This window comes from Coloeus monedula, assembly GCF_965178545.1.
Source record: "Coloeus monedula genome assembly, chromosome: 16".
Lineage (NCBI taxonomy): Eukaryota > Metazoa > Chordata > Aves > Passeriformes > Corvidae > Coloeus > Coloeus monedula.
Window position 1 is genome coordinate 14169341 of NC_138796.1, and position 25783 is coordinate 14195123.

The window sequence follows — 25783 nt, forward strand, 5'->3', positions numbered from 1 at the left end:
CTGGGGCTGCCGATTTAATAGGTGAATTTACAGGGACAACACTTGAAAATCCCCTGGCTAGTGAACCATTAAGGTGAGCCCTGCCTTCCGTCCCCGCGTCCCTCCCCGCGCCGCTCTCCCGTTGCTGGGTGCTAAAGCAAACCCCAGCTCTGTTTACCGAGTCTACTATTACAATACGGCTACCAAATATTTGCCAGCCGTCAGCTCGCTGCTCCGCTATAAATACTTCAGGCCCAGGTGGAGGGACGGGCAGGGGGAGCGGCGCGGGAGCCTATGCATGGCCGGGCGGCAGCGCCAAGGTGAGTGCGGAACCGCGGCCCGGGCGATGCCCTCCTGCCCCGGGGCTTTCTCCGGCTGAGGGTGGCGGCGGGGCAGGCAGTGGGGTGGCCCCGCTCCCCTCTCCCCGCAGTGCAGAGGTGTGAGGCTGAGCCCCCCCGACAACCCACCCCCGGGCAGCACGGAGGCAGGACGGGGGGTACCGCGGTGGGGACGGCACAGAGAGGGACACACAGAGATGGCAAGGACAATCTTGGGCTGGGTGCAGGTCCCGGCACCATGCTTGGTGTGGCAGGAGCAGGTCTGGTTCCCCAGGATTTGTTCCCTGCCCTGAGACCCTCTCAGCATGGCCAGGGGTGTCCTGCAGCGAGACAGGGGTGGGGATCCTTCAGCACAGGTAGTACAAGCTACAAAGGGGCCACATCCAGCTCAGCGAGACCCAGCTGTGGCCAGAGCCCACCGGGGCAGGGCAGGGAGGCAGTGGGTTCTCTCAGTTGCAGGGGAACCCAAGGGGCCATTGTGTGGGCAGGGCATGGGGCTCGATGGCACTGAGCCCAGCATGGCAAGGTGGGGGCTGAGCCCCATTCACTTCCATGCACAGCCCTGCGGTGAAGGGGAACATCCCTCTGCCCCACAGCTCTGGAACACATCCCCACTGCCCTTCATCCCGCGGACATCTGTGTCCCACAGATCAATGTGAACATCCCTGCTGCCCCATGTCCCATGACTTAGGGACATTCCCATTGTCCCACATCCCATGCCTTGATGGGGACATCCCTGTTCTTGATATCCCAGGGTTCAGTTAGAATATCCCCACTGTCCCATGTCCTGTTGCTTGTAGGGGAATGGCATCTCTGCTGCTCCATGTCCCATGACTCAGGGTTATGCTCACACTGCCCCACATCCCACGTTTTGGTGGGGACACCCCTGCTGCCTGCTGTCCCAGGGCTGAGTGGGGACACTGCCCTGTTTCCTATGGCTTAGTGGGGACATCCCCAATGCCCCACATCCCACATCTCATTGCATGTGGGGGACATCCATGCTGCCCTGCAGCCCCACCTTGGCCATGATATGGCACAACATAGTCCCCTGCCCTCTCAGGGCTGCTGGGTGGTGGGTCAGGGCTGGTGCCAGGGTGTGTCACCCTGACCCCGCTGTCCCTGCCCACAGGGTGAGTCCCGGGGGTGCCTCTGAGCGCTGACATGGCTGCGGGTGTCATCCAGCCCCTGGCCGAGTTGCGGCTGCCCTCGCCCTTCCCACACGGCCTCCTGCTGCCCACGCACCCTGAGCCTGACTTCCCCGACGTCTCCGAGGAGGAGGAGGAGGAAGAAGAAGAAGAGGATGAAGAGGAGGAGGAAATGGAAGCAGTGGAGGAGAGCGTGAGGCCGGAGCTGGCCGGTGTCTCCAGCACTGCCGAGACCACCCTGCGTCTCCTCAAGTTTTCGGAGCTCATCAGCTGCGACATCCAGCGCTACTTCGGGCGGCGGGGCCGGGAGGAGGCCGCCAGCAGCCGCCCCGTGCCCGAGGACTGTGGCTCACCCCAGAGCACTGAGGCTGTGCCCGAGGCCGTGGCCCCACGGCACAGCCTGGGGGCCACGCACAGGCTGGGGCCGCTGGCCGAGCTCTTTGAGTACGGCGTGCACCGGTGCCTGCCCGCCCGGGTGGCCGGCAGCAAGACACAGCGGCTGGAGAGGAAGTATGGCCACATCACCCCCATGCACCACAGGAAGTTGCCACCCTCCTTCTGGAAAGAGCCAGGCCCAGGCCCTGCCAGCCTCCTGCACGCTGGCACCCCTGACTTCAGCGACCTCCTGGCCAACTGGACAGTGGAGCCAGGGCCAGAGCTGCCAAGCACTGGGCGGGAGCTGCCGGGTCGCCTGGGGCTGGAGGCTGAGCCCTTTGCTGGGCTGTGACCCCACTATGGCCCCAGAGCCCCCGGTCCCGCCACGTGCCACCCAGTTAATGATAAACCTGGTGGCCCCAGTGCCAGCACCGGGGCACTCAGAGCTGCTGGGTCGAAGCTGGTGATGGGACGAGTGAATAAATGACTCCTGCCAGGCACCAGCGTGCGTGGTGTCCTTTGCCACCCGCCACTGTGGCATCCCTGCTGCCAGTGACAAAGGGCCACGGCTTGGCTTGACCCTCGGGGGCTGCTGGCTGCCCCGGCAGCAGTGGGAAGAGGAGGGAAGCGCGGTGCCGGCGGGAGCCAGCAGCCCGTGTTTACTCTGCGGCCCAAGTCGGTGAATCCCATCCCCTTATCTCGGCCGCGCCAGGGCAAAGGGCGACGCAGGGCCTCATAAAGCACCCGGCTGGCAGCACCCAGGGGGGACCCTTCACTGCCTTGGGGAGCCACTGTGCCTTCCAGCTCCCCTGCCCCATGGCAGGGTCAGGGATCTGGACCCACACAGGAGAGCAGGCCTGGCTTTTCTTCCCCACAGCCCCGCCACCAGACCTGGCTGTTACCAGGGCCCAGCTGAGGCATCCTCTGCTTTGTGGTGGGTTTTTGTTGGTCTTGAAAGGGAAAAGAACCCAGGAAGGGGCAGCCACCCCCTGCCTTGAGCCCTTCTGGGGGGGGAAGCCCCCAGGATGCAGCCCCACCCCACCCCCTTCACTCCCCAGCCTGTGCCCTCCCAGCAGCAGGAGTGGGGACAAGGCTCTGTTCAGGCCCAAGGGGACACCTGAGCCTGGACAGTGGCCCCAAGGGGACACCTTAGCCTGGACAGTGGCCCCAAGGGAAGCAAGAGACAGGCAGCACCACAATAAAAGTACAAACAGACTTTATTTCAGCACAGATCCCGCAGTCAAAAGCCTCTCCAGGCACCAGGGAGCCTGTGTCCAAGTGAGGAAGGGGCAGTCCCAGGGCAGAGGCAGGGCAATGCCAAGGAGAGGAGCAAGGACGGGGGGAGATGGGAGAAGTAAGGTGCCAGGGCTTTGCTCCCACCCCCTGACCAAATCCAGGACTGGTGGTGGGGTTTGGGGTGCCTGGAAGGGTGCAGGCTGCTGGAAAGGGCCAGAATAGTGCCCAGGAGTGACTCTGGATCCCAGTGTGGGAGCAGCAGTAGTGGGAGGACTGCAGGGGTGGCAGAAGGGCACAGGCTGCAGGACCAACATCGCCCCAGCACAGGCAGCTCTCCCCTCCCCATCCCTGCCCCAAATTCCAGGGGTGTCTCCCCACACATGGGCTGGGGTCAGAGTGGCTGAGGGAACCAAGAAAGAGCCAGAGGCGGCAGCTGCAGAACCACGGGAGCCCTTTTATTGCACAGCCAAGTAGGGCACGTCCCTCTCCTCAGTCCCAAGAGGCAGGGAGGCAACCCCAGAGCTCAGCCCAACCCAGCAAGCAGGACCACAGGGCAGGGGGCAGTGAGGGCCTGGGGGTAGGAGGGAGCCCCATGATGTCCCCACTGCTCCTCTCACAGGTCCTGCAGCCAGAGCTAGGGCAGGGCTAAGTCCCAGACAGCCCAGATTGGGTGGATGAGGCAACAGAGGCCACGTGCCGTGTCAGAGGAGTGTGTCCAGCTCAGAAGGGCATTCCTGCTCCCCATGGAACACTCCAGCCTTCACCCAACCTTCAAGGAGAGCCTATTCCAGGAGCTAACAGAGCCAAGGGTGAATTTTGATCCCTCAGGGAAGCAGAGGAAGGGGTGACAAGAGGAGGCAGTAGACGTGGGAAGGCAGCAACAGGCAGGAGGGCCGGGGCAGCACGGCCCTGCCAGTGCTCCAGGCACTGCAACACCTGCACGGACTGGCCAGGTCCTCTCCCCACCTCCTGCAAAAAGGGGTCCCCAGCTCCGAGGGGCCGGGGCACGTCTCTGCTGGACCACACTGCCTCATGTCTGTGCCAGCGAGAGCTCCTCCAGGCCCTCCTTCCCCAGGCGGTACCTGGCGAGGTCCTTGCGGGTCACCATTCCCACCACCTGCCGGGAAAGGGAGGGGGTACAGCCCACTGTGGGCACACAGGGCCTGGGGACAGCGTGTCCCTGTCCCCTGGAGGAGCCCAGGCTGCTTGGACACAGCGAGCAGGGACTCACCTCGTTGCGATTGTCCACGACCACCAAGTGCCGCAGGCCCAGGGCTCGGAAGAGCTTGAACACCCGTGGCAGAGACGCCTCCTGCAAGGGAGAATGGGGATGGGGGGGCTGCAGCAGCCCCAGCCAGCACCCACTGCCCACCCTGATCCCTGGGGAGCTGTGCAGAGGGGTCCCTGGCCATTACCTGGGGCACAGTGTAGGGCGAGGGGTTCATGAACTCGCTGAGGTCAATCATGCAGTCGCGCTCGTCCTGGGAGACGTGAATGGACTGGATGGGGGGGAAGCGGGGGTAGGCATCCCGAAAATCCTTCAGCTTCAGCCGCCGCTGCACCAGGTTCAGATTGGCCCTTTCCACAAAAACCTTGGGAGGAAAGAGATGGTTGGGGACTATCCTGCAGAGCTCACAGGCACCAAGACAATGCACAGGGGCAGGGAGGGAAAAGGGCAGAAGTGTGGGACAGATGGACCATCTGCAGAAGCACAGCCTGTTTCCCACTCGCTCAGGGTTTGTGAGCCCAGTGTTGTGCAGGATGATGCTGGGGTAACCCCACCACTGAATGGCAGCACCCACCATCCCTCTGGGTGAGCTGAGGGTGATGACAGGCACCCTCTGCCAGCTCTTCCCAAGCAAGGCAGGCAGCAAGGGGCCTGAGCCAGAACTGGGACAGCAGACACAACCCAAACAGTCTCCATGCAGCATTACCCACCTTGTGCTTCAGCAGGACGATGAGCTGGGAACGCAGGATCAGACCCCGCAGTCCGGCAACCTGCAACAGGGCACCGTGTGTGAGGGTCCCACACTGCAGCCAGCCCTTGTGTGGCCACCCCAGCTGCATCCCCTCCCCAGTGGCAGCCAGCCTACCTGTGTGGTGTCAGCGTTGCTCTCCACCACGGGGAAGCCGTTGTGGTTGGAGGAGGTGTCACTGAGGATGTCCACGACCGTGCCCACGCGCTCGATCCTCCGCAGGCAGGTGACAGGAGTGCTCATCACCTCCCTGCAGGGAAAGCTCCGGGTGAAACGCAGCCCCACGGCAGCACACACCAAATCATGCAACCACAGCACGGTGTGGTGGGAAGGGAGGGAGCTCATCTCATTCCAAACCCTTTCTATGAGCAGGGACACCTTCCACTAGACCAGGTTGCTCCAAGCCCCATCCAACCTGGCCTTGGACACTTCCAGGGACGTGGCAGCCACAGCTTCTCTGGGCAACGTGTGCCAAGGCCTCACCACCCACACACCCTAAATAGCCCCCAACACACGACTTCTCAGTGCTCATGCCTCCTCTGTCCCCAAAAGCTGCCAGGGAGAGAGGAAGGAACACACTGCAAGTCACATCCCTGCTGGGGAAGAAGCTGAGCTGGTGGTACCAGGGGGCAGCAGGCTTCTGTGACCAAAAGGTCACCACCTCCACTCCCAGCTCAGGCCAACAGTGTGGTCCAAAAGCTGCTACCACAGCAATGCCCAGCCCACCCACCTGGCTGTGAGGGAGTGGGATGTCACTGGGGCCTCCCAGTGCAGGAAGGGGACGCTCTGCAGCTGGATGTGCATGTCGTACAGTCCCTGCAACAAGAGCCAAGCCATCAGGAGAAGCCTGGTGAGGTGCCAAGGGGCACAGCCAGGCAGCAACTCATCCCTCAGAGCAGGCACATGCCTGTCCTGGCCCCACCCTGGCCCCCCAGCACCGCCAGCCCTGACCCACAGTCCTGGGGAGCACAACAGCTCTCACCTCCACAAAGTAGTCTCCCACAATCTTTGCTGTCATCAGCACCAGCATGATGGGGAAGCCATAGGTGACGTTGCCTGTTGCCTCCATCATGATGACCGTAAGACTCAGTGTCATCCGCACTATCCCACCTGCCAGAGGCACCCAGGGGGTTTGGGGATTTAGAAGGGCAAGGGAAAACGGAGTGAGGGCATCACAGAACACCTGAGGGCCCTGAATCTCTCAGTGATCCAGGACTGCCCACCCAGGGGTGCCCTGGGTGAACCCAGCCCTCACTGGTGTCCCAGCACTGCCTGTGCTTGGCAGGGTGATTAGGAAGCTGACAACTAGGCTGGACTTCAGCTGGGAAGGAAGCTGTCAGGGAAGCAGGGAGTGCTTTTTCCCATGACAACTTCACCCCAACCAGCACTGTGCCATAGGGAACTCACCCAGTTGTGCAGCAGCTCCCATCAGGGCGTACTTCCCAGGATCAGCCCAGATCTGAGCACAGGAGAGAGAAGGAGCCGAGTCACCCGCTGGCTCCAGGGCATCCAGAGACAGTCAGCAGAATCCTGGCCAGCAAACCCCCCTCCAAAGTGGGGAGAGGTGCCTGAGGCTGCCTGAACAACCCAGCTGCTGGCAGGGCTCCTCTGGGACATGGGGAGGCCCAGACTCAGCTCATGAAGACATCAAGTGAGGATGCCAGCCCACTTCAGAGCTTTCAGCCAGTTCCAGACACACTCCCTGCACATGCCACCAGCCCAGCAGCGAGGGAGAAGGGCTGAGTGCCACAGCTTCCCAGCCAGGACTCACCGAGCCCTTGGTCAGGTAGGACAGGGAGATGCCGAAGAGCCTCCCCCAGGCTGCCCCGATCAGCAGGGAGGGGATGAAGACCCCTGCGGACACCGTCAGGCCGTAGGTCCAGCAGGCCAGGAAGAAATACATCAGTGTGAACATGCCCAGCGTCATGGGGTTGTAGGAACCTGGAGTGGGGACAGAACAGAGTCAGTGCTGGTCCCACAGCCCAGGGGACACTGTGATGGGCTGTGGCTACAGATCAGGCAGCAGCAGCCCCACGACACACTCCCAGCAGCAAGAGCCCCTCTTCTTGGGCTGCACCTCCTGCCCTGGCAGCACAGGCCTTTCAATCTGGCTCTTCAGGTTATTTCTGCCCCCTCCAGTGCCCCCACCCAGCAAGAGCCATCCCAAGCCCTCACATCCCATTCCTCCATCTCGTGACCCATCGATGACCCGTCCCCTCCCAGCCCTGTGGTTCCCAGCCTCCCATGAAGAACTTGAAAGCCCCAAGGGAGGGACTGCCAAGGCTGAAGGACAAGCTTGGGAGGACAGAGGCCCCATGCTAGCTTTGGGATCAACTGAGCAGGGCAGGTCCTGCAAACTCCCTTCCATTGTGCAGCTCCCACGGCTGCTCCAGCCAGTGCCATGCTGTCCCCCAGCACAGGCTGTGCCATCCCAGCGAGACCCTGCTGACCCCACAACCCAGCTAAGTGCTATTTTGGGATTGCTGGGCAGCCCAGTCTAGTTTAAACAAGCACTTTGCAACCCCTCCTTCAGACAGAAGCCTTGAGCCAGGCAGGACTCAGCACTGCAGTGAGCAGCCCCAAGACACAGGATGGTCATCTCTTGGCTGCAGGTGGCCAGGCTGTACCCTCTGGGCTGAGGATCCTTCTGTTCCCCACCCAAGTGCAGCTGGGCACAGAACTCAGATTCCACAACAGGCAGAGGAGATGCTGGGGTTACACCAGGTCCAAGGAAAATGAAGCTGGAACCTGGGAACCAAACTGCATTTCTCAAGCCAATCCAAACCCCAAGATCCACCTCCACAACCCAGAAGGTAAAGTCATTCTGGGGCAAGTGGCCCTGCTAATTAAGAAAACATCCAGCAACATTTCCAGAAAGGACTTCAGACAGACAGCAAGGGTCAGACACACTCTCACACAACTCAGAAGCAACACAGCATGCAAATGTGCATGAACAAAAACAGGTCCCTGGCTCCACAGTCTCCCGACACCACAGCCCTTTGGCTGAGCTCAGAGGTGCCACCAGGCACAGCACCCATCCCTTCTCCTTCCACCACTGCAGCACAGAGTTTTGGGAAGCTCACATGGGCCACTCATCCCCTGTCTCGCCCCAGGAGTGGTCAAGCAACACATTGGCCACCTTGCATGGACACTCTCTGCTGGGTGCACTGACCTGGAGGGTCATGGAAGAGGCTGACGACGCTCTTCTCAGGTGTGTTGAAGAAGGCAGTGGCCATGGAGTTGTACTCTCCATCAGCACAGAAAAGCTGAAAAGGCAAGATAAGAAAGAGTTAGAAGTGGCATGGAAGACTGAGGGACATGTGCCAGTGAGGAGGCAGCTCTGGGCAGGGAGGACACCTACAGCAGCTCTGCCCGCACCGGAGGGCATCAACTGAGAGGTCCAATACCCCAAACCCAAGCAGGGTCTTGTCTCCCTACTGAGCCCCCCAGGCTCAGGGTGCCCCCCACCCTGAATGCTGTTCTGCAGCATGTCCTACCTGCAGGGGATATGCCACGGAACTCCCCTGGATGGGCTGGCAATCTCTTGAGCAGTAAATCATGACAAATCCCACAGTTGCCGTCACTGCTGCCACCAGCATGGCCTCAACCACCTGGAGGCAGGGCCTGTGGATGTACCTGTGAAGAGAACAGAGGAGGGAGGGTGGCACCCAGGGGTGTGGGCAGGATCAGCCCCAGCCTGATTGGACATGTCACATCAGGCATATGACAGCCTGGCTGCCTCTGCTCCCTGCCCAGACCCTGCCAGGCTGTCCTGCTGCTTGAAAAGCTGGTGACAGGTATTGGCTTGGCCAGACTGGTCTCAGTTTGCTTTAGCAGCTCTCTGCCTTCTCTCACTCGTCTCAGAGCACATGACAGTCAGGTCTGCAGCGTCTGCACCCCTCTGGGCCCTCCAGTCACTGGAGGGAAATACTTGGCAGAGTCAGAGCAGTGCTGGGATGCTGTGGGTCACAGCCTCGGCCACAGGCAGCGAGAGGTACACGGCATCTCTCAGGAACTGCTGTCGCTCACATTAAGTGAGAGATTACAGCCTTGCTCCATCTGAGAATGCTACTTTGAGGGAATGCAGAAGGCACCAGCCAACCCACATCAATCGCTTTCATTACCTGTGAGCTCTCACCTGATCCGGAACATCGTCAACCAGTAATTGAGGGCATTGAACAGGGCTCCGAGGATCCCACCTGCAAATGTGAGAGAGGAAAAGCTCAGCATGCAGGGCCCGGGCTGCCCACAACCCAAGGAATCTCTGAAGATCATCTGCAACCCATCCAGAGTGACTGGCAGTCCAGACACCCTGGGCAACCCACATGTGGATGCTGTCCCTGTAGCCAGCCAGGACCTGGCACCAAGAAGAGCCTGGCACCAGCAGTGGGCAGCCAGGGCCCAATGTCACAATGCTGGCACCAGGCAGGCAAAGGACAGGCCAAATCCATGGGGATAAGGGCAGCTCACATGACAGCAAGGGGCTGCCCAGGACTGCAAGGCACTGATTCTGCTCAACATGGGTTAAAGGAGATTGACTTTGCTACTAGGGTTGGGCCAGGATCCAGGTCTCACCCCTCCATAAGCCCCACAAGCAGCTTCTGCTCCAGAATTTAATGGATTCCCCATTTTCCCCAGGAAACTGGATGCCAAAGCTTTTTAGACACAGACAGAGAACAGAGGAAATTATTCAGACTAATCAAATTGAAAAAGCAGCATTCTCTTACCAACCACTCCCATAAAGATGAAGATAGGAATTTCCTGAATTGTGTATCCCATTTTCTGCAAGCAAGAAAGAAGTGGGTTTCAGATCTCCTGGCCCGTCTGCAGCCTCACAGTCAGTCACTGACTGCTGGGACAGCACAACTCTGCGCTGGCACGAGGCTTTCAGAGCTCAAAGTCTCCACTGAACAGCCCACAGACTCCAGAAACTCCTGCTGCTGGGGCTGGTGGAGCTGAGATCTGGCCAGACCCCACAGCCTGCTAATGCAGAGCCTGCCTCAGCCCCTGGGTGGTATTACAGACAAACTGATGTCCCAAAAGCTGCTAAGAGCTGCTTCTAACCCCCCACCAGAGCCCTACATGGGGAATACCTGTGCCTACCTCACTATCAAATCTGCCAAAGTTGATAAGCCCAGGGCTGGAGAGATCCCAGGCATTGCCGTGGTAAACGCTCAGGACAGAGTTCAGAGTGAAGGTGGAGATCATGGAGGCAAAGAACTGGAAGGAGATATGGGCCAGAGTCACTGCCAGATGCCTCCAGCCCCATTTCCTCACCACATGCCCCCTGCACTACCCCACACCACCCCCCAAGGCCCTTGGGCAGGGCTTGGTGCCCATGGTGTGGTGGGGACAGGAGGTCACACTCCCTGTGGCAGCACTTTGGGCAGCTTACGCTGACCAGGGTCTCACTCCTCCTTTTGCCTCTCTGTTGCCCTGGGGCACAGCCCAAGGCAACTCCCTTGAAGAGGAGCTGGCAGCAAGATGGAGCTCAGCCAGGCCCAAATTCAGCCCCTGAGGACCAGGGCACAGGAGGGGAGCTGGGATGCTCTTCTGTGGGATGGGTTACCCTTGCTGGAGCAGGGATGTCAGGAGGCCTGGGGCTGCAGGGCACCCGGAAAAGGCAATGCCTCACACCAGAACCAGCAGCCCTCCACTGCTTTCCAGCACTTACGATTCTCCACGTCAGGAACTGGTTCCAGAAGGAAGCCCCTTCCTCCAAGCTGAACAGGACACCCCCTGCAAACGCAAGACACAACATCTTCACAAGGGGCATGTGCCACAGCTCATTGGCTACAGCACCAGCTGAGGACCCAAGATTCACCCCAGACCATGTGCCCACACTGCCCAGATCCTCTCACAGGCAAGCCCACCAAGCCATCAGTGATGCACTGATCACAGCAAAGCCCCCCACTGCCATCCTCCATCCCATGGAGGCAACTTTTGGGATCTGAGGCAGATGATGCCCTTGCCCTTGGGCAGGGCCCACACCTGCATGGCATGGTAGGAAAACTTGGAAGGCTCCTGCAGTGCCCTATGCAGATCCTGGCAGCTGCCTCCAAGCAAGTGGGAGCAACCTCCTGAGGAAATCCATGTCCAGGCACTGCTCAGTGCCAGAGAGCCAAGACACACACCCACAGGGGCACCGAATGCAGCCGAGACGCCGGCGGCAGCTCCAGCAGACACAAAGTCCCTCTTTTCTGTGTCTCTGCGGAAGTACTCGAAGATCTGAAACAGAAGTGAAGGTGGCTTTAGGGCTGGCCATGGGCATGAGCTTTGGCGAGACACAGGGTATGATATGGACAATGCCAAGCCACCAGTGGGAACAGCCAGGTATGGCACAGAAGGGCACCTGCAGCACAACCCCTCAGACCTCAACACCAACCTTGAAGTCTCGCTTTAACGACGTGGATCTCCCCTGGGAGATCCCAGCAGCAATCACGGATCCAGAGTGAATCATGGGTCCTTCCTAGGGGCCAGAGAGCAGAGTCAGATCGGGGAAGGAAGAACAGGAATGGCTGAATGCTGCTCACCAGCTTGCAGTCCTGAAGCTGGATGGGAGTATTTCCCTCAGGCAAATACAGACCTTAACATTTTCCCCTTTCCCATCCTGGAAGTATTCAAGACCAGGTTGGATAGAACTTTAAGCAACCTGATCTAGTGAAAGGTGTTTCTGTCCATGGCAAAGGCTTGGAATGAGAGGATCTTTAGGGTCTCTTCCAACCCAACCCATTCCATGGTTTTATGAAGTCCTTATTCTTGCATGTGCCTCCTGTGCCCACCTCTTGTTCCCACCAGCCAAGGAGACAAGTGTTTTCCTTGCCTGCCTTCAATCCCTGCAAGCCAGAAAGGTCCCCATGGGGTACCCAAGTCTCCCTCATCTACTGTTTGCAAGGACAACCACTGAGGGACAGAGGCTGCTGCTCTCCTGCCCTCAGCCAAGCCACACACGGGCTGGCGTGGTGGCACCACATGCCCCAGGGGCTCCTCAAGCTTGGCAGCGTCGCAGCCACCTTGGCCAGCAGACACCAGGGAATAACACTGGGAAGTCACTGCAGGGCGCCCAGCACCCTGTCCCCAGCACAGGACCAGTGACAGGCTGTGACACACGTGCCAGCAGCGGGGACCAACACAGCAGCAGCACGTCAGAGAGAGCTTTGTGCACGTCACCTTCCCAACAGCCAGGCCGCCAACCACCGAGAGGATGACCCCACAGACTTTGATCACCAGGGTCTGCAAAACAGAGAAGGGCACAGCATGTCACAGGGGTGGCACGAGGAACACAGCCACGGCAGCCACAGGGGACACAGACCCAGCGGGCCCTGAGGCATGGGAGGAGCCAACCACCCGGAGAACTTGTGATTCTCAGCCCCAGCATTGTGGAAACGGAGTTGGTCAATTTTCTTCTTGTCCAGAGCAAAAATCTACCCAAAGCTGCTCCTCCCAGTGCCAGCTGCCAGTCCCAGGGCAGGAGATTTAACCGCTTGGCACTGAGGGGGAAACAGCTACAGAGCTGGGAGCTCATGCCAGCTCCTGCTGTGCCACAATGTGGGCAGGGACCACTGCAGGAGGACACAACGTGCCCAGGCCATCCCACCACCTCCCGATTCCTACCTTGAGGCGGACAACATGTGGGATCTTCACACCGTTGAGATAACATTTGATCTGGGGAATGCCGCTGCCGGCTGCCACGGGCTGTAGGGAGCAGGGAGAGCGTGAGTGGCTGTCACACACAGGGTGGGGACACAACAGCCACCTTACTCCTGTCTCTCAGCACAGGGGACACCCTGCACACCCTCAGGGTGGCTCTGAGATGAGGCCAAAGCTTATCAACAGACTCTGGAGGTGGGCTTGAGGGAGGCACCTACTTCCTAAGGGCAAATGTGCCAGGGAAAAGGAGCTGGCTGGGTTCTTGGGGACACTCAGGTTTTTCCCCACCCTGTCACAGCTACAGAACAGTCACACTTGGTGGCCAGGGAGAGCAAGGGCAAAGCCACAAGGAAGACACTGTGGATTAGAGTGATCCATAGGGAGTCCTGGTCCCTGGCTTGTCCTGCAGAGGCTGTCCCTGAGGCACCCAGCCACACTGGTCTCTGTTGGTACTCATGTACACCCAACGAAGAGAGGCTGAGCTAGGGCCAAGGCTTGGGAGAGCTGCACCCCCGCCCAAGGCTGGAGCACAGCCTCTGCCCCAGGCTGCTGGCACATCCCAGCTGTCTGACAGCCCCACAGAAACTCCACAGCACAGCTGCAGCCAACACCGAGGAGCTGATGCTACCAGGAGCCAAACTGGCAGAAATACATTCACTGTTTACAAAATTTTGCATGTTTTCTGGAGACACGACACTGCTTTGCCCATGCAAAGAAACCAGAACAGTTCCAAACTCCTACCTCTATGAAGGCAACGATGACAGAGCCCACCATCACCACGCTGGCGTTCAGGGTGGCCCAGAGTAACAGGGAGAAAGACAGGCCCCCTTTGGCAGTGAACTTGTCGATGTCTGGGGCAGCAGCTCAAGGAAAGAGCAGTATTGCTGGGGTACCATCCCTCCCACTGCAGCACCTCACAGCATCACAGGACGGTTTGGGTTGGATGGGACCTTAAAAGCCATCTAGTTCCAACCCCCTGCCATGGGCAGGGATGCCATTCACTAGACCAGATTGCTCCAAGCCCCATGTCACTTAGAGCATCCAGGGCAGCTGAAATGAGCCTCCTCTGTTACAGTGGTGCCACAGCCACAGCTCAGCCCGGCAGAGCAGCTGGGCAGCAGAGTCTGTGCCACCAAACTGGAGAGAGGAAGCGCTGCCCTCTTCCCCCATGACCCCTCTCATGGCTCCCAGGAGATTCCAGAGGTCCCAGCTGGCCAGCAGCCACTGCTCTGTGAGGATACTGTCCTTCACCACCCGGTACTTGAGGCCAGCCAGGTTCTCCACCACGATGTCGATGAAGCAGGCGACAAGGCCAGTGAGGATGCCGATCATGGCACAGATGACCCAGCGCTTGATCTCCACTGTCCGGAAAGCCTGAGGGGCAGATAGCAGTCACACCCTGCTGCCATGCAGCCTGGCATTGAGGGGACCCCAACACACCTGCCACCTTCCCCAACACAGTCCCAAGTCTGGGAAGCTTCAAGGAGAGCCAGGGAGCACCAATGCTGGCTGACCCAGCGAAGCCTGGACACAATTTACTGATTTTAAGCAGTGCTCTTGTACCTCTGTGGGATCCCTAAGGTGCTTTCCCAGCTTGCCTGCCTCCATTAGGCCCATCCTGTTGGGATTCTTGCTGTGGCACTGATTCCCAAAGCCCCCAGGGTAAATGTTTCACATGACTCCAGAAGTCCCTCTGCTTAGGGACCTGTCCCAGGTCACCAGGCAATGCCACCACAGGCACCCAGATTAGCTCCCATTCCAACCACTCCATGCTGGGTCCTTGATCCTGTGGTTTCACGGCTTGTCACAAGCTGGTCAGTGCCCATAAACCCATCCCAGCTTTAAGCTTAAAGCTAGGCTTTAAGCACAACCTCTTCTGGCACAAAGAGGCTCCCCAGGAGCCAGGCAGGGGGAACAGCTTCTCTGGGCCACCCCAGCTGAGACGACTGTGGGCAGCCCAGCAGGACTCACCGCATGGTTTATCCTCCTCTCCTCCTCCAGGAATAGCTGGTTTTCACTGTTGTCATAGTCCAAGCTCTAGTTTGGGAAAGGGAGATGGTGTTATTGTCTACCAGGTGAAGAGACCCTCATGCTGGGGAGTGCTGCCCTCAGCCCCTCACCCTGCTCCTGTATCATTTTCCTCCCTCGATTCCACTCCTTCCCCACTGAAACCGCCCTCACTGGGCAGCTGTGAGCCCTTGCCCCTCACACCTCACCTGCTGCATCCCAGAGGGCAGAGCTGAGATGGGGCAGATGGGCATTTACCTCGTACTTGAGTGACAGGAGCTTCTCATTGTGGGGGATCTCGTTGGGATGCTGCCGAGGGAGCTCTGTCTCCTGTGGGATGTGATGCACAACTTAGGATGGTCAGGTCAAAGTCCAACCTTCCCATCCACCATGCTACTGCTGGTTTAACTCCTTTTGATGCTCAGGAGAGGCACAGAGGACTGCAGGTGCAAGCTGCCTGGCAGGCAGGGATCTGGGATGATTTTCCACCAGTTGGTGGATGTGTGGGATTTAATGCAGCTGGACCAGCTGTCAGGGGTGCACCCTCATCAAGCACCCCTCCATCCCCAGGCACAACATCTCCCCAGCAGCAGGTGAAGGGTTTGCCCAGCTGGGTACACACTGCCATGTTGACCTGGCACTGAATCCAAGTAACTCCATGCTCCAGTTGAGGGCAACCTTTCACCTTGGCAGGAAATTCCTTAGGCCAAAAGCAAGGAGCTATTTCAAGCAAACCCATGTTTTTGGGCAGAAACCAAATTCTGTTTCCCAAACACCTTTGACTGTGCAAGCTGTTCCCAGCTCCGAATTAGGGCATTTACTGAGGATGCCAGAGGGGCCCCTGGGGCAGCAGCAGCTGCCCACGCCACAAAGGTCACCCAGCCCCAGAAGAAGTGCTGGAGTCCTTGTGGAACATGCAGAACGTGAAGGAGGGAACAACAGCAGCTGTTAGTGGAAGAAGGGAAGGGGTCTCGGTAACAGTGGGCCCCTCCCTGTGCTACTCACCAGCTCATGGATGTCCTCGTTGAGGTCCACATTGCTCAGCTGCCCGATGCGCAGGAAGGAGGAAGGAGTGAGCTGAGAAGGGAAAATGAGGTCAGTTCCTGAATGCACTTCAAACCTCTCAGGAGGAAGGAGCAGGCATGCAAGATGCTCATGCTCTGCCTCCCTCACAGAGCTCTGCCCGCCTACCACTGCCAGGGCCCCCCAAAATGCAGCACCCTGCTCTCAGAGGACACACCAAGGAGGTGGGATCCAGTGTCCTGGAGGGTACTAGGGGCAGCAGCAGCCTGCCAGGATTTGGGTGAGCTGCTCCAACCTGTCAGCTGGCAGAGCCAGCTCACCTGGGAAGGTGCCAGACAGCAGCGGCTCACTGGGGACTGGCCACCACCAGCCTCTGGCACCGAGCGCGGCTCCTGGCGCAGCGCCGAGCGAACCTGTGCCGAGCGGCACGTTCCGTGCTCCCCTGAGGCTGGGGAGGGACAGAGCCCCTGGACAACGCACCACCTCCACAGCCACCAGCTCACCACAACGTGCCCTCAGCTGGCGGGCCCAGCCAGCAGCAAGGGGCAGCTGAGGGCATGTCTGGCTCTGCCATCTGCTCCACAGCAGCGGTTCCCAGGCGGGGAGAGGAGCACATCACGCCGGCGTGTTTGTCACTCCCCGAGCAGCCGGGACCAGAGTGACAGCCAGGCTGGCTGCCAGCCAGGAGACACAAGAGGAAGCGGTCACACTGTTCCTGCACAGCCTTGGGGACACTGGTGCCTCTCTGAGCCGGCCCCAGTGTGATGCTGGGAAGCAGTGTTTGGATCTCCCCCTGGGGAGCAGGTTCTCCTTTCACTAGTAAACACTCAGGCTTGTTACTGGCAGTGCAGTTGCATAACATGGGAGCTTTTGGACTGTTTGGGGCACCTCTGTCACCCGGATGAGGCCGGCAGGGGCTTGGGCTGCAGCTGAGCAGTGCCACAAGGGGACCCAGCTGGAGCAGGCAGGCTGCTGTCACCCCTCCGTCGCTGCAAAACACAGGGATGCACAAGGATCCGAGCACTGTCCCTAAGCACAGCCCAAACACCACACCTCAGCATTAAGATCTTCCCCTCCAGAGCCTCACCCCTCCCCAGCTGCCAGGTTAAAGAACTGGAGGATAAAGAGGGATGGTGAGCAACAGCAGGGCTCTGGCACATCAGTCCCTCTCTGCTGGCAGGTCCCAGATTGAGCCCCCCGCTGCTTTAATCCCCACGATCCCGTCTGGAACGTGCAGGCCAGAGCTGCTGGGAGCTGTGCACGTCACTGCAGAGGAAGAATATCCCTTTGTATTTGCAGCCTGACCTATTTTCCCATTTTTCCCTCTGCTCCACATTCTCCTTCACTCCCTGACCTGCAGATGGGTTCTGCCCCAGCTTCTCAAACCCTCTCTGGTGCCCTTTAGCCCCCAGCAGCCCCAGCCCAAAGTGCTCCATGCTGCCATTTTCAGACACTGGTTTGGCAAAACCAGCCTGGGCTTTGTTTCTGGTCCATGATAGCTCCACAATCCCAGTGGAAAGGATACAGGTGGACCCTTTTCCCAGCAGTCAGAGCAGACCACTGTGGACTTCTACTGGGCACACACAAAGCTGTCACCTCTGTGGATAGGAACTTAGGGTCACAACCTGGATGCAGGAACTGCCTGTTCCAGTGCCTGCCAGTGCCCAGCTGCTCTGGTGGCAGGCATAGGTCCCAGCCAGGCTCCTGTCATCCTGAGGAGGGGGAAGGACACATTCCTTGCCCTGAAACCTAGAGGGACAAAGCTGAGATCTTGCAAAGGAAGACACCTCCACCTGGATTGAGGAAGCAGAAGGATTTAAGGCTCCCGTTAGGTGCCACACATCTAGGGCAAGATCAAGACAAGGAGATGGAAAATGTCACTCATGCCTTGTCCCTTGTGTAAGACCCCAGGCAGGACCAGCCCTTCAGGGAAAATTCTCCTTCTGTTAGCTACGGGGGTCTGCAGAAAAACCAAATGTGTCTGAACCAGTGACACCCCACCCCCTTCCCTCCTCCCCTGTACAGAAAGCAGCCAGGACCCAGCAGCTCAATTCCCAATCAATTAAGCACCAGCAGGACACAAGCACAGATGAAGGGAAAGGAGGTGCAGTGGAGCCTGAAGCTGAACTTCCTTAGACAAGCAGCATATTTTTAATATCCTGCCCCCAAGTCCTGGCACCCCTCTGGCATCTGCAAGCAGAGGCCTGGCTCCTGTCTCGCCTGCCACAGGGATCACATGCCAGGAAGGCAAGAAAAAGATACTTCCATCAGCACTCAGCTACAAGAGAAAAAGGCAACATTCAGGCAGCCTGGAGCCAAGAGAAAGGGTTATTTGTGCACAGCTCAAAGATTCACCGAGCAATGCCCTCCTTGGGATGTTTTCAAACTCAGCCAAGGCAGCTGCTGATCCTGGGTACGTGTGATGTTGGTGTGACTGTGCTGTGATTATCTCCACATAAAAACATGCACTGCTGCCAAAACCCAGAGGGCACAGATGGGTTAACAGCTCTCCTGCCCCAGGAGAGGCTCTGGGACACACTGAGCCTCACTCTGCCAGTAGTACACGAGTGATAGCACCCAGCCCTCAGCCTGTTTAGGTGGTAAATTCCATTCTGAGCTCTGCAAAGAGATGTCTGGAGCCTTGATCTGAATAAAAATTACTTATCATCAGTGTTAGTGGGCAGGAATGTTGGCAGGCAGAGCTGCTCCTCCAAGGGACCTCACCAGGCTGCAGGGAAGCCCACAAATTCAACAGATGCAAATACAAAGGCCTGCACCTGGGATGGAGGAGTCCCAGTGGTCAGAAAGCAGCTTTGTTGAAAAAGTCTTGCAGCAATCTGGTGGGTGAGTGAAGAGGTGTCAGTGGCACAGACCTGGAGTGGAGGTGGTCAACACCCTCCTGGGTGGTGCAAGACCACTGCCAGAAGGTCTGGGGAAGGGATCCCACACCTCCATCTGGTACCTGCAATAGCACACCTGGGACTTGGCACCCAGTTTGGGCTTCCTGGGACAGAAAAGGCACAAAAAGTGAGCTCAGCAAGAGAGTTGGGGGCTGGAACACGTGGCAAGACACACAAGGAGAAGCTGGTGCTTCTCAGGGAGATCTTCTTGCCATCTCCAGATGTGAGAAGTCTGATGTGGACTCTGCTCCACAGCCCATTTCCACAGGAATGAGCCAGCGAGGCTCCTCACTGCAGGACATGACCCAGCACGAGGAGAATGAGGAGACCTCCCCCAGACACTGCCCCTTGTCACCGTCCTGTGCTCAGTACCAAACTGGCAGCACGTGACTTTCCATTATTGATGAGATAAAGCCCAGCACAGACCACAGAAGGAGCCCACAGAAACTGTGGGAGGGAAGGAAGAGGATTTCCAGCTCCCAGGGCCCTCTTGGCCCCAGAACACTCTGTCCCTCCTACCAGGCTGTGTCACTGGTGTGTCACCGGCACGAGAACCCTGTCACCAGCAGTGAATGGGGGAGATGAGCTGCAGGGCTTTTGAAACCCCCCTCCTCTGGCACAAAGCCAGAGCTGAGACAGGCTCCAAACCAACCCAGCATCATCCCCAAAATGCTTCACAGCAGGAGAGAACGGGGCTCCTCATCTCCAGGCTCTTAACAGGAGAAAAAGCACCTGGACTCTCCCCGAGATGTCACCACTTGGCTACACTTTTGTTTCCAGGCTCCTGCTGCCACTCCCAGGGCACAGCTGCTCCTTGACCCTCACCTCCCCGAGGATGGGAAATGCTGTCATTGCCCTGGCCTTTCTCTTGGCACTTGTCCCACGTGTCCCCTCTGCAGAGGAGCAGCACAAGGATGAAGCACTGCCATAGTCCCTGATAGCTTGAGCAACCAGCAGGAAACTTCCTGAAGTTCCTGTGCTGGGGGAAGCTCCTGCCACCACTCGAGGGCAGTGGCTCTCCAGGGCAGTCACCTCCAGGCTCACAACAGCAGGGACAAGCAGCCTCTCTGCCAGTAGCCCTGGCCCATCTGCCAGGAATCAGGGCTCACCTAGCACTGTTAGTTCTCTTTTTCTGCCTCCTCCCACCAAGACTTCTTGATTGCAGCCTAGCCACGTTTTTTGCAACTTGTTGCTTGAGGTTAAAGAAAATGAGACCAACAACATCCAGAGATGCAGAATTAACACACAGAGGCTAAGAAGGACAATCTGCCCAGTAGCAGCCTGGTCCTCATGATGGTGACCTCTTGTTCCAGGCAGCCTCTGAAGCAGGAGCATTAAACCAATCCCAAAGTCAAGGCATTTCAGCACAAATATCTTACAGCATATCTTCAATGGTAGCAAAGGAGAAACGTTCTTTGACAAAAAACGTTTCATGATGGAAATTGGCTGCACTTACTAAAATTTTCCACCCACTTCCCAGCCTGAGAACCAACACACACAACTCGAGAACACAGGAAAGGGACGGCCCACGGCAGGCGTGATGCTCAGAGGTATAGGCTGCCTCTCACTTCTTTATATACTCAAGGCACCAAAAAGCCCTGGTGAGAGGATGAAGGCTTAGTCAGCTCAGCTGGCCCCAAACTAGAGGAGACCTCAGGGACAGGCCTCTCACACCCCCACTATGGCCATAGGTGTCTTTATCCAGCCTCTCCTCACCTCCCACCCACAAGAACTCAATCTCAGTCCCTCACAGCTGTCAGCTGGGGAGCTACAGACCCGTATTTCCTCTGGTCACCTTAAGATCACTTTCATTTCCATTAAACAAGCACGTGAGAAAGGGAAGAAGCTCCGCTAGAGGACATTTTTATTGTATTACCACAAGTACCAAGTTTAAATCTCCCCTGAGCTAAGCAGCTTCAGCCTCTCCTCTCTGTCCTGCCTTCCCACTTCAATGCATACGACTGAAAGTCATCTAGGGCAAAGGGAGAGGCAGCTGTCTGACACCAAAATACAACCCCAGCATGACAGTGGCCACTGCCAGGGGCACGTGTGGTCTGGAGCTCCAGCAAGGTACTCCCTCTCCTCCCTTGCCAAGGAAAATGCCACATAGTACCACGTCACCAGCTGGGACCCGAGCTGCTTGCACTGTGAAGGGACAGGGTGACAATAAGTCACATTGGCAGGGCTGGGTGTCCACCTCCACCTGCCCCTGCTGCAGCAGGCCTCAGGCACTTCTTCCAAACCACCAGGAAAACCCTTTCCCAATGACCCCCAGCCACGAGATCAGATTAATCCCTATACTAATACCCTTCAAACCCACAGAATTCCCCACATGCTGTAAGTATACGGGGTCCTGTTGCACTGCCCAGGAGGATTACTTTTATTTTCACCCCAGAACAGCTGCCATGGCACAGCTGCCTCCTTCCAGCTGCCGTTCCCAGGTCCCAGAGCACTATACAAGGCTCTTCCAGCCTAACGAGCCCTGCATTTCCCTCTAATTAGCCCGCTGTTCTGACTTGCCCAGGAGCAGGGCAGCACGGAATCGTGCTGGGCGAGACATCCCTGCTAACAGCTGCCAGAACCTGGCACTGCTCCTCCCTATCTAAGCTCAAGTCGCCCAGAAAACTCCCCACAGGAAATTTGAGGATGTCACCTGGAGGCAGTGCCTGTCCCACCTGGTGCTGGCACAAAAGTGCTCCATGGACCCATCCCGACATCCCATCCACACCACAGCCCAGCACAGCCCACCCGCCCTCAGCTCCACTCTGGTAAAGGTGTTGAGCTGCCTGTGGGGGAGAGACCGCCAGGCAGGCAGCATGACTAACAGCCTGGGGGTACACTGGAGAGAAGTTCTCCTCACTTAATTACCCAAAATTAACTTGCCAGAAGGAATTGGCCTCCCTCTGTAACATGGCCCACCCTGGACCTGCTTTATGCCAGTAACATCCCACAGGACACCCTCCACCACTCCAGTGTTAGAGGCTCTTGTGTCTGAGCCCTACCTGTTGATCTGGGCAGCAGCAGCACATCAGGCATCAGGCTCTCACAGAAAGATATTTCTAGCAGAAATGAATTTAGTAGAAATGAATTTTACATGGACAGATAGAGACAGAACAAGGGGGAATGGCTTCAAACTAAACAAAGGGAGAATAGATTAGATGTCAGCAGGAAATTCTTCCTTATAAGGCACAGGTTGCCCAGAGAGGTGGTGGCTGTCCTATCCCTGGAAGTGTTCAAAGCCAAGCTGGACGGTGCTTGGAGCAACCTAGTCTAGCAGAAAGTGTCCCTGCCCATGTAAGGGGGTAAAACAAGATGAGCTTTAAGGTCTTTTCTAACCCAATCCATGCCGCGATTCTCTGAATGAGGAGAGCAGCCCCAGCGGGCAGGAGCAGGGCCCTGCTCCGCGCAAGGTCCTGCTGGCAGGGACCGTCCCACGGCGGAGGAGGAGCGGCCAAGGGCTGCAGCAGGGATGGAGCCGGCCCGCACGGCTGCCGGCTGGGCACTGACTCAGTCCCACGCTCAGTTTTTCCCCCACGAGTGCCCCGTGCCCCGGCCCCTCCCCACGCCGGGTCCCGACGGGTTCTGCTTTCCCAGCCTGCGGGAGCCCAGAGCGACCGACCCCGACCGCCCCCACCCAGCGCCGGGGCAAGTACGCGCTTAAACACTACAGGGGAGGGACGGGGGCGCAGACACGACCCCGACCCGCGGCCCCAGCGATCTCCGTGCTTCCTCCGGCGCAGAGCGGCCCGGGACGGCGCAGACCCCCCCCGCTCCCGGTAGCGGTACCCACCTGCCGGGCGCTGCCCGCCGCGCCGGGGCCGGTACCGTTGAGCAGCGGGGTGGTCTCGCCCGCACGCCCGTCCTCGTCGTCGTCGCGGTCGCGGCCGGACCAAGACACCTTCTTGGCGACGTTGGCCATGCGGGGCGGCGGCGGCGGCTCCTCCACCGGGCCTGCCCCGCCGCTCAGTCATGTGACCGCCGTCACGTGGCCGTCAGGGCGGCCCGGGGCGCTCCGAGGCACCATGGGAGTTGTAGGTCCGCCGAGGGCCCTGCGCCCGGCCTCGGGGAGCGCCCGGAGCGGCTGCGGGACGGGACGGGACGGGACGGGACGGGACGGGACGGGACGGGACGGGACGGGACGGGACAGGACGGGACAGGACAGGATAGGAGAGGGTGGGACGGGCTGAGCGGGACCTCGGCCCGCGAGGGTGCGAGGCCGCCGCGAGGCTTTGCCCTACGCACACCCAGCCGGCAGCACGGCCCCGCCGTCCCCGGGAACACGGGGCTCCGGGAACGGCTGGAGTCGGCGCCGCTCCAGCTCTCCAGACACAAAATTCCGCAGAGCAGATGTTCGGCACCGAGTGTGCTTCGCCTGAGCCCCCTGGAGCAGCACAGCTCGGGCCAAAGCCCTGCCCCGCCGAGGAGCCCCGCGGGCGGGGGCAGCGCACGGGACCGGCGGCGGCAGCTCCGGCAGCGCTGGCTCACCCCGGTCACGGGCTGTCCCGTGCTCCGCTTCCCCTGCTCTGACTCAGGGACAGGGAACGAGCAGCGTCACCCGCTCCGGCTGCCCGTGCTGAGCAGCTCCTGCCGGGCTGTGAGCGGCGCCGAGCGTTACAGTGAATGAGCAGGACAGAAATAAGTGAGGTTTGTCTAATTTCCGGAGAATTTTAATAGGAACCATGGACTGTACATCCTCTAGAAGCAAGCGATCTCTGGCTTTGGTCCCACCTCTGCCATACTGGATGCCAAGACCCCTTCCCCCCCCCCCTCCGGTGGTCCCGGTCCTGAGATCCCCTCTCTGCTGGGTGTCCCACCACCCTGGGAGGATTCAGCTGGTGTCGGGAGCGGCACCATGAGCCAGCCGTGACTGCTGGTAGCCAGCACCATTCCTGCCGTCAGCCTCTTCAAGGGCGGTGCTGGAGGCAGGGGCCCGCCACCCTCCGCACCCCGCCCTGCAGGGAGGCATCGGCCAGAGTGAGGAGGGGGCCGCGGGGCAGACCCCGCCCGGTCGCCATTCTGGCCACTTCGCCGGGCAGGAGAGCCCGTCTCCAGAGAGCAAAGCCAGCCAGGTGACCCACAAAAGCTTCTGCACTGCCCAAGTTCCTGCTGGGGCCGTCCTGCTCCCAGCCCAGCATCAGCGAGCCACCAGCAGGAATTTCATAGCCCTGCTGGAAGCCGGAGCCGGCAGCCAGCAACCTCCTGTCCACGTAGAAGCGGTACTGGCCCTGGCCGGAGGACCAGGTGAGGCACAGGTGGTGCCATTTGCCATCCAGGAGCGGCATCACCGGGAGCTCCCGAAACTGCCCGTCCCCCACGATGAGAAGTGCAGAGCCAGGGCGATCCCGACCATGGCCACGCACGGCCAGCTCGCTGTGCCCGTCCTCGGTGGTGTAGGAGATGAGAGCACCAAGGCGAGGGGCTGGGGTGGCCAGCCAGGCACAGAGTGACATCGCCCGCAGCCCCCGGTGTGGCCCCAGCCCAAGGACGGCCCTGTGCTCAGCGGAGGTGTTGGGGAAGAGCAGGACGGCACCGGTGCGACAGGCGGGGGAGGTGGGCACCGGGGCGGGGGGGCCGTACCTACCCTCTCCCGGCTGCTGGGGGAATTCGGTTTGCTCCTGGGGGACCGTGGTTACGGTGGGGAGCACCGGTGCCATGGTCTGGGGTCCTGCTGCTGCATCACGAGGGGTCTCCTCATCCTTCCCGGGTGCTCCACCAGGCCCGGCATCAGCCGGCAGCCAGAGCCCTTCCTCCTGCAGGCGTTCCTGCCACCGCCTCGTCTTCGGGCGCCGAGGGCCGGGAGTGCTGGGGGCAACCTGGCCCGGTGGCTCCTGCTCCAGCTGGCTGCCCCGGCTCCGGGCAGTGTCTGGCTGACCGTGCGGTTTGGTGCCAGCCTCCACCAGTGCAACTGGTGGGTGGGTGAGCAGGCCGTGTGGTGGGCTCAGAGCACCCACGGTCCCCTCCAGCCTCTTCAGCCTGCGGCGTAGCCGCCGGCCAGCGGTGGCTAGGCGGGCCAGCTCGGCACCAAGGGCGGCCCGGGCAGCGACGGCCGCCTCCGCCTGCTCCGCCAGTGCCTGGAAACGTCCATCGATGTTGTAGGAGATGTTGTAGTTGCTGGCGATGCTCTGGAGATGGTTCAGTGTCACTTCCTGGAGCCGGAGAAACTGCAAGGGAGTGGGATGACGTGCGGTGAATCCACGTCCCCATGCGGGCCCCTGCCCAGCCCAAAACGCTGAGTGTCCCTCTGGCACAGGCTGGTCAGCCCCCCTTCCCCGCCCCGGGCACCCACCTGCTCCTCCAGGCGCCGCAGCCGCAGGAGCAGCGGGCCGGGCCGGGCCAGGGGTCCTGGTGCCCGGGTCAGGCCGCCCTGCAGGGCGGCAGCGAGGATCAGGCAGAGGGGCAGTGCCATCCCCGCCATCCCGCTGCCGGACGCTTTCTGCCTGCACGGCAAGGCCGGCCCTGGCCCCCACGGTGCCCCCCCGGGCAGCCTCCATCATGATGAGATCCGCAGCCGCCTCTGGCACGGCCCAGCACCGGGGCTCCCAGCGCGCCGGGGCCCCGGGCCAGCGCACTGCGTGGGCGGCTGAACCCGGCCCAGAGCTCCCGGGGCAGGCGCCGGGCCGGGCCGGGAGTATTCGGCTGTGAGGTGGGGAAAGGTGTGGGGGGCACATGGCTGGGTGCAGGGCAGGAGGGGGACAGGCAGGGCAGTGCCGGCAGGACAGGGCGGGCAGAACGCTGGGGTCAGTGCCGGCAGGACAGGGCGGGCGGAACGCTGGGGTCAGTGCCGGCAGGACAGGGCGGGCGGAACGGTGCGGTCAGTGCCGGCAGGACAGGGCGGGCGGAACGGTGCGGTCAGTGCCGGCAGGACAGGGCGGTGCGGCAGGTCCTCCACGAGGGGGCAGCACGTGCGCGACTCAGCGCCGTCCGTGGGCGGAGCTTTGGTGCTGTGGGCGGGGCTTCGCCGCAGCGCAGCCGGAGCCCGCCTTTCCCTAAGCCCCGCCTTTCCCTAAGCCCCGCCTTTCCCTAAGCCCCGCCTTTCCCTAAGCCCCGCCTTTCCCTAAGCCCCGCCTTTCCCTAAGCCCCGCCTTTCCCTAAGCCCCGCCTTTCCCTAAGCCCCGCCTTTCCCTAAGCCCCGCCTTTCCCTAAGCCCCGCCTTT

General features: G+C 59.9%; 3 protein-coding genes across 4 annotated transcripts; 1 reads left to right on the forward strand and 2 right to left on the reverse strand.

Moving 5' to 3' along the window:
* Window positions 1-273: 273 nt before the first annotated feature.
* On the forward strand, window positions 274-2335 carry PERCC1 (proline and glutamate rich with coiled coil 1; the record flags this gene model as incomplete). The annotated part of the gene is given in 3 exon segments (XM_082292416.1): window positions 274-299; window positions 1447-1455; window positions 1457-2335. Coding segments are annotated over 3 exon segments (768 nt in total). The 3' UTR covers window positions 2190-2335.
* Window positions 2336-3887: 1552 nt separating this feature from the next.
* CLCN7 (chloride voltage-gated channel 7) lies at window positions 3888-22579 on the reverse strand. 2 transcript variants are annotated; one of them, XM_082292495.1, is made up of 25 exons: window positions 22420-22579; window positions 15712-15783; window positions 14965-15036; window positions 14671-14736; window positions 13941-14073; window positions 13441-13550; window positions 12664-12744; window positions 12220-12282; window positions 11435-11518; window positions 11184-11277; window positions 10724-10788; window positions 10153-10269; window positions 9777-9831; window positions 9188-9248; window positions 8547-8685; window positions 8222-8315; window positions 6821-6990; window positions 6457-6508; window positions 6032-6159; window positions 5780-5865; window positions 5167-5299; window positions 5012-5071; window positions 4489-4665; window positions 4305-4385; window positions 3888-4190 (listed from the first exon to the last, which is right to left on the reverse strand). In XM_082292495.1, the coding sequence occupies exons 1-25, from the start codon at window positions 22546-22548 to the stop codon at window positions 4104-4106; spliced, it is 2409 nt and encodes an 802-aa protein (XP_082148621.1). In that variant the 5' UTR covers window positions 22549-22579; the 3' UTR covers window positions 3888-4103. The 2 variants fall into 2 exon arrangements, with proteins under 2 accessions (XP_082148621.1, XP_082148622.1); XM_082292496.1 differs by lacking the exon at window positions 22420-22579 and adding an exon at window positions 21632-21671.
* Window positions 22580-23377: 798 nt separating this feature from the next.
* Window positions 23378-25044, reverse strand: PTX4 (pentraxin 4; the record flags this gene model as incomplete). The annotated part of the gene is made up of 2 exons (XM_082291979.1): window positions 23378-24790; window positions 24916-25044. 2 exons carry the CDS (start codon window positions 25042-25044, stop codon window positions 23534-23536), a joined length of 1386 nt encoding a protein of 461 aa, XP_082148105.1. The 3' UTR covers window positions 23378-23533.
* Between the last annotated feature and the right edge of the window lie 739 nt (window positions 25045-25783).